A 12,257-nucleotide genomic window follows, 5' to 3' on the forward strand; every position below is an offset into this window, starting at 1 on the left:
AAAGCGGGCGGCTCAGCTCAGCCGAGCCGATAATGCGCTCACACCTCAACGTTTACACCTCGGCTACCATGAAACACTGCAGCGCAAACTGCTGGCGCGCGCACGACAACAATAGCGTATAGATGAGGCAAACACAGATGCCAGCATTCACGTGCATGCATATCTGTGTGTGGAAAAAAAACTAAAATAAAAAAACCTTGCACACCATAAACAGACAATATGCACACACACACACACACACCCAGAGGAGACTAATCCGCTCTCCTCTGGAATACTCACACAAGATTAACCAAAGAGCCAGATTCTCATTTCTGAGCAAATGCACACCTGAAAACTCCAGTCACAGTGCGTTTGTTTCATTCTACAGAACCAGACAGAACATGCATATATTTAGTTTATTACGGGGGATTTTCACGCGGGCCTCAGCGTTAACACCTGACTGACTGCACCTCATTCATACAGCTCATCTGAATTGCGTACATCAGCAACAAAAAGCTCAAATCTTCCACACAGCTGATCCTTCTTGATGACAAGTGAAGCCCTTTTTCTAACCACATGAAGGAATGAGGGCATTCTGAGCTGACATGGTTTATTTAAGAGGGGACACGGAGGTGACAACCAGAACGAATTATCTGCTGACCCCCCTCCCGAAGGCCAAAACCCTTCATCTGCTCCTGACTCATCTGGAAGATCAGACATTGCTCACAAAGTATCAGGTCCAGTAATACATGCTAATGACTTGCATTAGGAGCAGAGAGCACGCGCTCAGCTGTCACCGGTAAATGACTCAACCAACACATTGTTCTCGATCCGTAATGGACGGTTTGGCATAGCACGTGCGCTTGAGTACGTTCAGGGTCGGAATTCATTAACCTGCGGCTTGATAGGAACATTGGACTAATAAATCGAAGATACGCTCGCTTCTCTGATCATCTCTCCTCCACAAAAATCCTGCACTCAAACACGATTTTGAGGTAGCTGTACTTCCTTTAAGGGTTTTCTATTCTATGATGTTTTCTAATTTCAATGCAGTGCATTTGAGAGGGAAATACAGCCCATCCTACACCACTCAATGTATTTGTCAGCTTCAGTTACATTAAAGATTAAGATGCTACACACAAAATACAATGGATTGTTAAAGTTTAAACGTGTGGTTTCCAATCTGTTTGGCTTCTGGCGTCTTACAAAAAGCAGTCAGCAGTCTGGGTCACATTTCTCATGTCAGTGAGTTGTTAAAAATCCCAGGAAATAGTCATTTTCCCCTCTAAACGTCCCTCACAGTTTCATTTCAATACACGTGAAAAAGGCAAATGTTCTTGCTGCAGACAAACATTAAGGTTTAGGGTGTTTTAAGTGAAAATGTGCCATTGTTGCTGATATTAATATATATAATTTACAAAATCACTAATGTCATTAAAAACTAACAGCTAATAAGTATGATTATTATTTAACAATTATGATTGCACTCTTATGGTAAATGAACGTAAACTCAAAAGGTAAGATGAGCTAACAGTAAATACTGAAGTAACTCTGAGCAAAAACAAATTCACTTCATCATCAACAGCTCAACAACAATCAACGATGAAAGAAAACAGACTTGTGCATCAAAACTTCCATTTTGCAATCTTGTGGGTCCTTGTATACAAAGTACTTGAGACTTGCTAAACCTGCAGCAGGTACAACAGTAACATGCTGCTGAGACACTGATGCTGCAGTATTAATAATCTAATCATGGTACACATCATAACATATCAATCAGAGGGCCCAAACCACTACTATTACATTAATACTTCAACTACATTTTGCAGCTTATGCAATTTTACTTAAATTTTCATGCAGGACTTGTACACTAAATGGAGTATTTTGCGTTGCTATATTGATACTTCTACTTTAGTAAAGGATCTGAACACTTCTTCCACCACTGCTCTCCTCTTTAGCTTTTCATCTGCCACTTTCACTTCATCTGTTATCATTCCTTCCCTCTCAGCTTTGACAGAGGTCACTCCATTAACTGCCCTGTAAATCTTTACATCTGGACTGGATTTGAGAAGCCTGTAAAATCAGTTATCACATCATGTATTTATTGAACCCTACAATGAGCCCCTCTAGTGTTGGGGGGGGGGGAGACTTTTGTGATCCATAAAATGTTTACCATCTTGGGTCTTAAACAGAAATGTTCAATAAAGGTGATCACATTAGACTGCCTAGATACATTCAAGGAATCAACAATATCCTTGCGGTGTGTTTGGTGTATTACTCGGCCCTAGTTGGGACACAGCTAAGCCATAAACTTGGCTGAGGTCGGCACCAAGTTTCAAGTGTTTCCAGCTTGTTGTACTTTGCCGGAATCCCACGGTTACCCCGGATTAACTCAATTTGGAGTCATGGGCTGAAATGTTTTCAAAACTCTGTTCCTAAAATGTATAATTCATGTTCTTTATATTTACAGATACTGTAGGAATAAAGCTGTAGAAAGGAAATAACAAGCCAGGCGCCTCATTTAACATTCAATACAGCACTTTCATTTCTGTTTTCAACATACTTTGATTCGCTCCCTCCATCTCTGGATCAATCTCTTGCATAACTCCTCTTTTTCTGTCTCATCTCTCTCACACTTACTCTGCTTCTATTCATACATCCAACTGATTAACAAATATTCTGTAAAATGATGTTACTAAGAGGTTCTGACGATGTGATCAATGTGCTGATCACTCGGTGTCAGCAGCATCGTTAACCCTCTGAACCCCAAAGCCCACCAGCAGATTTGAAAGGTATTATATATTATAACAAATAGTCAAAATTACACAATTCATCAGAGCCAGAAACTGTAAAAACAGAAAAAATCACAACATTTTTACCTTTACAACAGTCCTTGAAGTAATTATCTGCCACATGCAGTTTTGTTGCTAAAAGAAATGATATCTAAGCTTAAAATTGTAATATTTTATCAAAAAATTATTTAATGGTCTTGTCTAAAAATGTGTCCAAAACAAAGTATCCCCACTAAAGAGATCTTGTAAAAAAACAAACAATTCTACACTTCTCATCCCAACTATGAAGCCAATAATGATTTAGATGGGACAAACAGTCACGTGACAAAAATTCTGACTTTTTGCATGAGCTCAGCTGAACTGCAGGCAGTGTTTCCACAGAGCAGTGAGGGCAAGGATGCAAATTAAAAATGCAAGTAGTAAAATATCTATAGTTTACAGAGTCACTATTTTATCCGAGTATTGGTAACACCTGTAGTCACCTGGAAAAATGCTCCACATGCTGATCCCGGGATTGCTCAAATTTTGTGAAATAATGAATCAAAGATTTCTGGGTTGACTTTTCTTTCTCACGCGGTCAGAAGGCATTTTTGAGTTCTCTCTAAGTTTAGCGTTTCCATCAAGGTACAGTTCTTTATATTGCAGTGAAAAATCAGCCCACAGTTCGTAAAAATGCGACAGGAGCAAAAAAAAAAAAAAAAAAAAAAAAAAATGTGTGTGGTTCAGAGGGTTAACTGAAAAACTCCCATTGCCACAGATCTTTGACGAAACAAATAACACCATCTCGTTCAAAGGTCTCTGCAGCATTGAGCAAATTCTGTCGGAGTCTCTCTTCCGTGCGTGCCCACTTATGTTAACAGATTTTAGATTCACACCGGAAGAACCAAACGAGACAATTTGAATTTGAATTTCTGCACCGCCACACACGAGTGCCTAACATGAACAACTTTTCCTCTTATGATTTGCATGTTTCTCTTCGACACCGGAGGCTACACCAGATTCAGAAAATGACTGTTTGTGTGTGAAAGAAACAAATTAGAGGTTTGCGGCTGCACACGAGTAAACAGAAGCACACCAACACGTCTTATACCTGGATGAAAAACTAATTGCACTCAAGAATCAGAGTGCTGTTTACTAATCTATCCCAAAAGAAATAATAAAAAAATGTGCAAAATCTAATCTTTAAATCCAACTAACAGTGAGCCGATACCACACACACACACAGGAAAGGTGTGAGTACCTGACAGGGATTAGTGTGTTTGCTTGTCTCCGTATGTGTGTGTCTTCAGTATTTGTGCTGTTTGTAGTAATCTGCAGGTGAGACTCTCTTTAAGAAAGTCATGTTGCTATATTCAAAGCCCTTTCAGACACACGCAGACAGATCTATCAAGGAGGCCTGGACAGGAGGGATGAAATTCATATCGCAACAGCCAGACAGACACACAAAGCACACGGACTGTGATGGAGGGAAAAGCCTGTCACGGTCTCCTGGGGAGATGAAACCAGCGAGAGGGGGGAAAAGAAAAAAAAAAAACATTTTGAGAAGCAGCATGTGGAGAGGAAAAGACTTTCAGGTCATGATAGATGCCCTCTAATGGCCTGAGGGGAGGGATTTTGGAAATAAAGATTTGAAAATGTTAACACAGCAGGAAACTAACTGATGGCTGATTGTGTATATAAAAAAAAAACCCCCAAAAAACACCACTTTGTCATATCTGATCACTGTTTTCCGATAAAGCATGTAACAGCAGCTCCAGTCTCTTTTAAGAAACTCACCTTTCTGCTGCGATCAAAGCATGACAGTTCTTTTTGCGAGTAAGGTTTGCCAAATCGAGAGCTATCCGAGACCAGACAGCGTGGAGTGGAAGTGAACTAACAAAGTCTCTGAGCCTGCAATAAAAGATCTGTCTTCCTTCGGTCTAACAATATCTTATTTCTACCACACTCCCATAGAGCGGCAGAAAACACACACACACACACACACACACACACACACGCAAAATATTTTGTTCTGCTTTCATAAAGGGTCCCAAACAAGTCCTTCTATTAGCTTCAACTGTTTTGCATATTTTCCCCAAGCGAACTGTAGTAAAACTTTAAAAAGTCAGAACCTTGGGAGTGATATTGTGAGCTTCCTGCTTTCTAAAAGTAGATCTATCCTGGTTTCTGAAAAATGGCTGTCTTTAGACTCCGTTCCAGGTCAAGGAGAAGATGTGAAGAGGAAGTTTTTCAGACCTAACAGACGGGTGACAAATTAAAGGAAAAAAAACCCAAAAAACCATAAAGTGCCTTATTCAGGTGTTTAATGTTTCCTTGGCATTGATCCTCCAAATCTCTGGGACTCTACTGAAGGGAATAACCCCGTTTTCCAATGACATGGAGGTCCAGAACCTTCCACACGCGTTCTGTTGGGTTGAGACTTTACGACTGTAAAGGCCATAGCACAATAATGACATCATTTTAACACTCATCGAGCTATTTAGTGACCTCTGATGCCCTGGAAGCCTGGAATATCATCAGGATGGAAATGTTTTATTAACAACAACTCTGTACTGATTTACAGAGCGTTTTCTCAAATTATGTGAGCAAAATACCCCAACAACATAAAACAGAGCCAACGGTTTGCTCTCACAGCAGAGATTTTTCTTCTTTTTCCTATAATTTGTCACCTGTCCGTAGCTATAGAGTACAGAAAGATGAATTACCATTTGCAAAAGTCTGTTTTCAATCCTTTGGTTTTGTTATTCTGCAATCAACTAGCTATTAGATGCAGAATAGTTTAAAGTTGGGCAAAATGTGAATATAAAGTTATTGCTAACAAATAATGAGTTACCACATAACTAACAATGAAAATCCCAACATAATCTTGAACAGTGATAAATTCTTAGCAACCCTCTCTCCACATCCACATGTGCATCCCTTCCATCCCTGCTTACCTGGAATATGGCTATCCACGCGTAGCCGATATTGTCAAAGTTGACAGCTCCCTTGTGAGGGTTGAGCAGGCCGGGGCGGCACACGTTGTAGTACTGGTTCCAGTTAACGCAGCCGCTGCCGTCGGCCCCGCCCTCCGCAGGGGTCGGTCCGATCAGAGCTGAACTCTGGAGGGGGGCGGCCAGCGAGCACTCGGCCCGGCCCTCGGTGTAGGGTGGCACATTGTGGCAGCGCAGCATCCCGTTCTCACGGGGAGCTGAGCAGATAAACGGGGCGTCTTCACCCTCCTCAGACATGTAGTAAGAATTTATAGACAGGTTGTACATTCTGGGTGGAAGAAGAAGAAGAAGAAGAAATAAAACAAACTGACATTGATTTTACTGAACTGTTTGAGAATAGCAAGATGTAAAATAGGTTAAATTAGACTTATTCTCATTTCTTAAGCGTAATATTTCAGTTTCATGTGCAACATTTCAAATCATCATCATTTAGTTTTTTATTTTATTTCAATCTTGTTTCATACTTGTATTGTTTTCTACTTTCATGCATCTTCTACATTTGTGGGGTTCAGTGCCAAAATGGGCCAAACCACAACAAAACCAAAGTTGAGTTTTATGTTTCTTTGATAAGTGTTGATGCTCTACTACAGGGGTGCCCAATCCTGGTGCTCAAGAGCCCCTATCCAGCATGTTTCAGATGTTTCCCTCTTCCAACACACCTGATTCACATGATCAGGATCGTTATCAGGCTTCTGCAGAGCTTGATGATGAGCTGATCATTTGAATCAGGTGTGTTGGAAGAGAGAAACATCTAAACCATGCTGGATAGGGGCTCTCGAGGACCAGGATTGGGCACGCCTGCTCTAATAGTTTGTGGCAAAGTGGTCCGACCAACAGCCTACGAGTAATGTCACAATGCCACGTTGAAGTTTGGCCCATAGTGGTTTTGGCATGAAAATTTAGCATCAAACTGGGCCAAGCCACAGGAATCACTGACCATTGTATCGCAGGTTGTTTCACGTGTTTGCGATTCAAGATGGCGGACAGCGCAACCTCAAGCCGCATGAAAACTCAATCCATAGGTACGGTAAAGTAAAATAAAAACCTAATTAGTCACCACCAAGCATCTATTTCTACCCCATGGACCTCAAAAGTATCTCTAGTTCCTTATGATGTAAACTCTTCAGTGTTGTTTAGCGAAACAAACCTTGAATCAGTTTTTTTTCTCAAAAAGTAGTAAATGTGGTATGGCCCGCTTTGGCACTCAGCAAAAGGAAAGACAAAATTAAAACTTAAATAAGTCATCACAAAGTAGCTGTTTCTATCTGGACAGTGTTGAGACATCTTTGGGTGCATACAATGACTCCTCCAACAACCAGGACGCTTTTTTAGCAACACAATTTTTCCTCTAAAACTAGTCAATGTGGTTTGACCCACTTTGGCCCTAACCCCTGCATTTTATCATATCTTACCTTATCTCAATTGTAAACACACGTAGACTCATGTCCACTGTGAAAGTTTCTAGAACAGAATGTTGCTCTTACATTAAGAAAACTCTTCTTTTGGTGCTTTTAGGTTGATTATCAATAAGCAGGATCAGATACATTCACACATTGTGCCATTTAAGTTGAGCTTAAACACTGAACTAAGGATTAGATGTGAATCGAACAACATCAAGTAATCAATGATGGCAGATCTATCATTGAGCTGATTAAGTCTTTTTTTTAAGGTGTTTTTTCTTTAAACACCAACAGCAACGATCCGCTGCGTCTCCTGCACTGTTGTCACGCTGTATTTACAACTTAGAGCTACTGTACTCTTCTTCCACAGCTTTTCAATCAGTGATTTCCACTTTAATTAGAAAAAAATCCTCCCAGCAACATAATAACGGGTTAGAGGAACCTGCATTTTTTATAACAGCCACCGCTCGAAAATGACATAAACGCACAGCTGCATCCCATAGAGCAGGTTAAACACCAGCAGCTTCTAGCTCAGCTGTCGGGAAGTTCATTCTTAGTTACCGCTGATTTATTTTTGTTGTTATTTTTGCAAGTTCTCGAGGAACAACTTTTGCAATTTGTGATTCCTCGAAAAAAATCTCAACAACATATAATCATTATATTGAACTTTTTGGTTCGCTGTGAGTATACAGGAGTCATGTGGCCTCTGCACCACTGAGCTGCCGGATACTGAGGAGTAGCCTTAAATAATCAAACTGCATTTGGAAAGGAATCAGCACTTGATGACGAAGTGAGCCAATCATGTTGGTTTCCATGGTGACAGCTGTTTCTACTTATGCTAATGAGCGGTGAACGAGTCCAATGCTTACTTATTTATATCTTTCCTCTAAAATCGAAGGGTTCCCCACAACAGTGACTGTGCTTTTATGCGGAGTGACGTTCACTCTTTGAGTGAGGAAGGAGCAATCCAGGACCAGGTAGACTTTGCTGACCGTCCTCTGCCTTTATTCCCGCAGCGCTCACACAATTTGTGACATCCTTTCTTCTGTCTTGTGACTGTTTTTCCTGTTGCTGCCCCTGTTTATGTCCTACCTTTCAGGACTTCAGTGTTTCTTTTCTCCCGACTCCTGCCGGCCTGACTTTAAACCCTCTGAACTTAAAAAAAAAAACCCGCTGGCAGGTTTAAAAGGCGAATTATCTTTTTGAAAAATTGCCAAAATGACACCGTTTATCAGAGTCAGAAACTGTTCAAATAGAAAAAAAAAAAACAAAAAAAACAACTAAAATTTACTTAAGCCTTTATAAAGCACTCATTGAAATATTTGGGAATTTAAAATTTCAACCCTGGAGTGTTATTGGTGGATACAGGAGGATATTTTTTCTTTTTTTGACATTTTTAAAAAGTTTTTAGATTTAGGCTGTGAATCAAAGTCAATGCAGTTACCATGCACGGTAAAAAAGTAAAAATCCAATCGAGTTACGGAACTTATGACACCTGTGTCAAAATATCACTTGGCTCACTTGTGATTGGTCAGAGGCCATTGTGATGGTGTGTGATGTAGCCTGACCTTCGCTGATTGGCTGAATGAAGTCACGTGATTCTTCCTCCTGCCATTTTTAAAGTTACCATACTTGGTTCCTTAAACTAACCTGTGAGCTGTCATTCCATCAGAAAACAACCAAATCAAAGGTTTAAATTGTGATCATTTATCAATAAAACTTTATTCTACATTTCTCAATTAAGCCTCAATTAGCAGCTCACAATCAGCAGATTCGATTAGTTGTCAACCAGTTAGTGACTGAGCTCAGACTAACAGTCATGTTCATGGATTCCTCAGTGAAACTGGGTTGAAGTGCAGGCAGTGTTTATACAAAGTGGAGAGAAGATACGAACACCAATTAATTAAACACATTAAAAATATAAGTAGTAAAATAACCATGGCTGCAGAGTTACCATTTTTTCAATTCAATTCAATTGAAATAATTGCATTTATCCCCTTGGGGCAATTCAAAATTAATTAGAAATTATAATTATTANGTTCCTTAAACTAACCTGTGAGCTGTCATTCCATCAGAAAACAACCAAATCAAAGGTTTAAATTGTGATCATTTATCAATAAAACTTTATTCTGCATTTCTCAATTAAGCCTCAATTAGCAGTCCACATTCAGCAGATTCGATTAGTTGTCAATCAATTAGTGACTATGCTCAGACTAACAGTCATGTTCATGGATTCCTCAGCGAAACTGGGTTGAAGTGCAGGCAGTGTTTATACAAAGTGGAGAGAAGATATGAACACCAATTAATTAAACGAATTAAAAATATAAGTAGTAGAATAACCGTGGCTGCAGAGTTACCATTTTTTCAATTCAATTCAACTGAAATAATTGCATTTATCCCCTCGGGGCAATTCAAAATTAATTAGAAATTATAATGATTATATTATATACTATTATATTATAATGTTTTTGAAGTATTAGTACATTTCGATGTCAGATTTTCTACATTTTTGTGGAATATGTAATTAATTATGTAATTTCTTTTTATTGAGGCGCAAAATGCATCTTCCAGCCACGGTCATGTTGTTCCTATAGCACTTTATATTCCAGTGAAAATGAGGCCGCAGTGAGCATTAAATGTAACAGGACTAAAAGATGCACACCGTTCTGGAGAAGAAATTATAATCATTTATGTAAATTTAATGTATGTGATCACAGTCGTGTAGATGGAAATGTTAGCTTCCTTGTGATTTGGGGAAATATGTAATACAAGTTTGTAGTTGTTCATGTGCGTTATTTCAGACTGAGATCAGGAAAGCGTTTGTTCTTAGAGAAGACATGCAGCAGCCTTGATTATAAAATATTAATCTGCTGTCTGTGTTTCTGTCTTACACACAGAGAGGGTTCAACATCAGCTCTGGTACAGTTTGTTCCGTTACATCAACAGAATCAGTTCAAGGATCTCTGAGCTACATGGTTTTACTTCCTGAGGTCGTGAACATTTTATTTTCTCTCTCTTCTTTTGATGATTTCACTACCCAGGGCTGAATTAGCTATAAATTAGGGGGAGAGTGAATATGTGTTTTCTGGCAAGATATGTAATATTTGACAAAATGCACAGTGTGGAAGGAAACAGAGTTTTCTCAGGCAGCACATCTCTCTGCACCACATAGTTCTGACCGTCTCAGGTTGAGAGAGTTTTGTTTGGATTTTCCTCAGTTTTAGGTCAGTCCCAACGGTCTGACATTTTCTAGGAGCTGCTTCGAGCGAGATAAGTTTTACATTTACTCTGGGATCTTATCACGTCATTCCACAAAGTTTGAAATGTCACGTTCGGTTTGTTAATTTCCCCGTCGTGCTGATAACGTCAAGGTTGTTTGTTTTGGACTGTTCTTTTACGTTGCGTTGGAATACTATTAATTTTGCTTTTTTTTTGGAGTTCAATTTTGCTAAAGTTTGAGCCCCATCAAGTGTGAAGAGAAGGTTTTCGATGTAAGTTTATTATTACGCATATCAGTTAAAACAGGGCTAACTTTCTATATCAGTCTATATCTATATTTGCAGCATGCATCACATACCAAGCTATGATTTATGCATGTTTGCTGCATGCAACGGCTAATAATTGCTCCCCATGACAATGCTACACAAACTACAACTGTGACTGATGAGGGAGCAACGAAGAGTGGCAGAGAAAGATCACGTTTGACTTAAATGAGCTGAGACGTCAGCTGAAGATTAAAACCGACTGCAACTTCTAACTCCACTTATAAAGTTCGTATTTTTCACTCATTTCTGTTTTTCTCAAGGAGAACGACTTTGAATCGGATCCTATTTCCCCCAAAATGCGTCTTTTCATAAATCTAATCTGGATTTTGACAGAAGAGACAATTTCCCGGGGCCATCTGCGTTACTTCCCTCGCTGAAAAGAGGAATGAAATGCAAATTCTGTCTGACGATCGCTAAAAAAAAAAAAACCCTTACGTGTTTATGTCCTCTCCCAGGAAGCAGCGGTTGCGCAGCAGTCCCGCCCACAGCTGGACTCCCACAATGCCGAAGATGAAAAAGACAAAGAAGCAGAGGAGGAGAACGTTCCCCAGCATGGGCAGGGTGTCCAGCAGCAGCGTCACCAAGATCCTCATACCTGCACAGCAAACAGGAAAGAAAGTAGCTGACCGATATTGTCTGACGTAGAGGAGTTTAAACCCTTGATGGAGAGTTTTGCATACGGTACAGCAGCAGCCCTCTGGTAACTGTTCACCCTGACAGCCTGCATTGATCTTGTGAGTTAAGAAACCACAATTTCATCCTCACAGCTAATAAAAATTCAGAGAGATGACAATAGTGAAAGTGACAGTTTGACATCATTTCATCCTCTGGGATTTGAACTCACGGCTTCCTTGTGGCTACTATTATCTAACCGCATGCATTCAGCATCCATCTCCAGCTGTCAGACGTGTTTAGTGTCAGCGGCGTCAGGGATCCAGTCAGTGATGCTCCCACAACGTGTCAACACACAGTCACAGGCCGCATTGTTAGGTACACCTGTAAGAACCCCGCTAACATACATGAGAGGGGTAACACTTTTAAATGTGTCGCCACCGCCACGCACCATGACGTCAGTAATAAACAGAAAGTAGAAGTGGCACCTTTTGTCAACAGAAACTTCATAAAAGTAGCATTTTCAGCAGTTTATCAGACAGATTATACAGGAGGGCCTAATGAAATAGCCAATAGGTAAATATCACAGCTTTGCTCATTTCTGCTCATAAGATCATTTTTATACTTGAAGTAATACAAAATTTTTTATTTAAGTCCACAATGTGTCTGAAGTCAGTATCAGTATCATGATGTCATGATGACAGATGAAAAATAAAATAAAATAAATTTTTAAAAAACCCCAAAAGGCCTTTATTGTGACTTCACCACTGCTCTAAATTTATACCAACGACTACAGATCATTTTCCACTAATACAACCTCACTCAGTTTTACATGAAATTATTACTGTGATGTATTTTTAAACTCTGATTTTTTTTATTTTTTAGTGAATTTGATTTATTAAATTTGTATTAGTTATTATATTTATTATAATTATT

The 12,257-nt window shown here is 39.5% G+C and overlaps 1 protein-coding gene across 1 annotated transcript in view; it reads right to left on the bottom strand.

The window, feature by feature from the left end:
- Positions 1–12,257, bottom strand: part of cacna1ha (calcium channel, voltage-dependent, T type, alpha 1H subunit a) — a 78,377-nt gene that overhangs the window by 53,284 nt on the left and 12,836 nt on the right. The window contains exons 4-5 of the mRNA XM_008301622.1: positions 11,145–11,304; positions 5,708–6,032 (exon numbers count right to left, since the gene is read on the bottom strand). Coding sequence (XP_008299844.1) covers positions 5,708–6,032; positions 11,145–11,304 — 485 coding nt within the window. The remainder of the gene's footprint in view (positions 1–5,707; positions 6,033–11,144; positions 11,305–12,257) is intronic.

This window comes from Stegastes partitus, unplaced genomic scaffold (genome assembly GCF_000690725.1).
Source record: "Stegastes partitus isolate 25-593 unplaced genomic scaffold, Stegastes_partitus-1.0.2 Scaffold1692, whole genome shotgun sequence".
Taxonomy (NCBI): Eukaryota; Metazoa; Chordata; class Actinopteri; family Pomacentridae; genus Stegastes; species Stegastes partitus.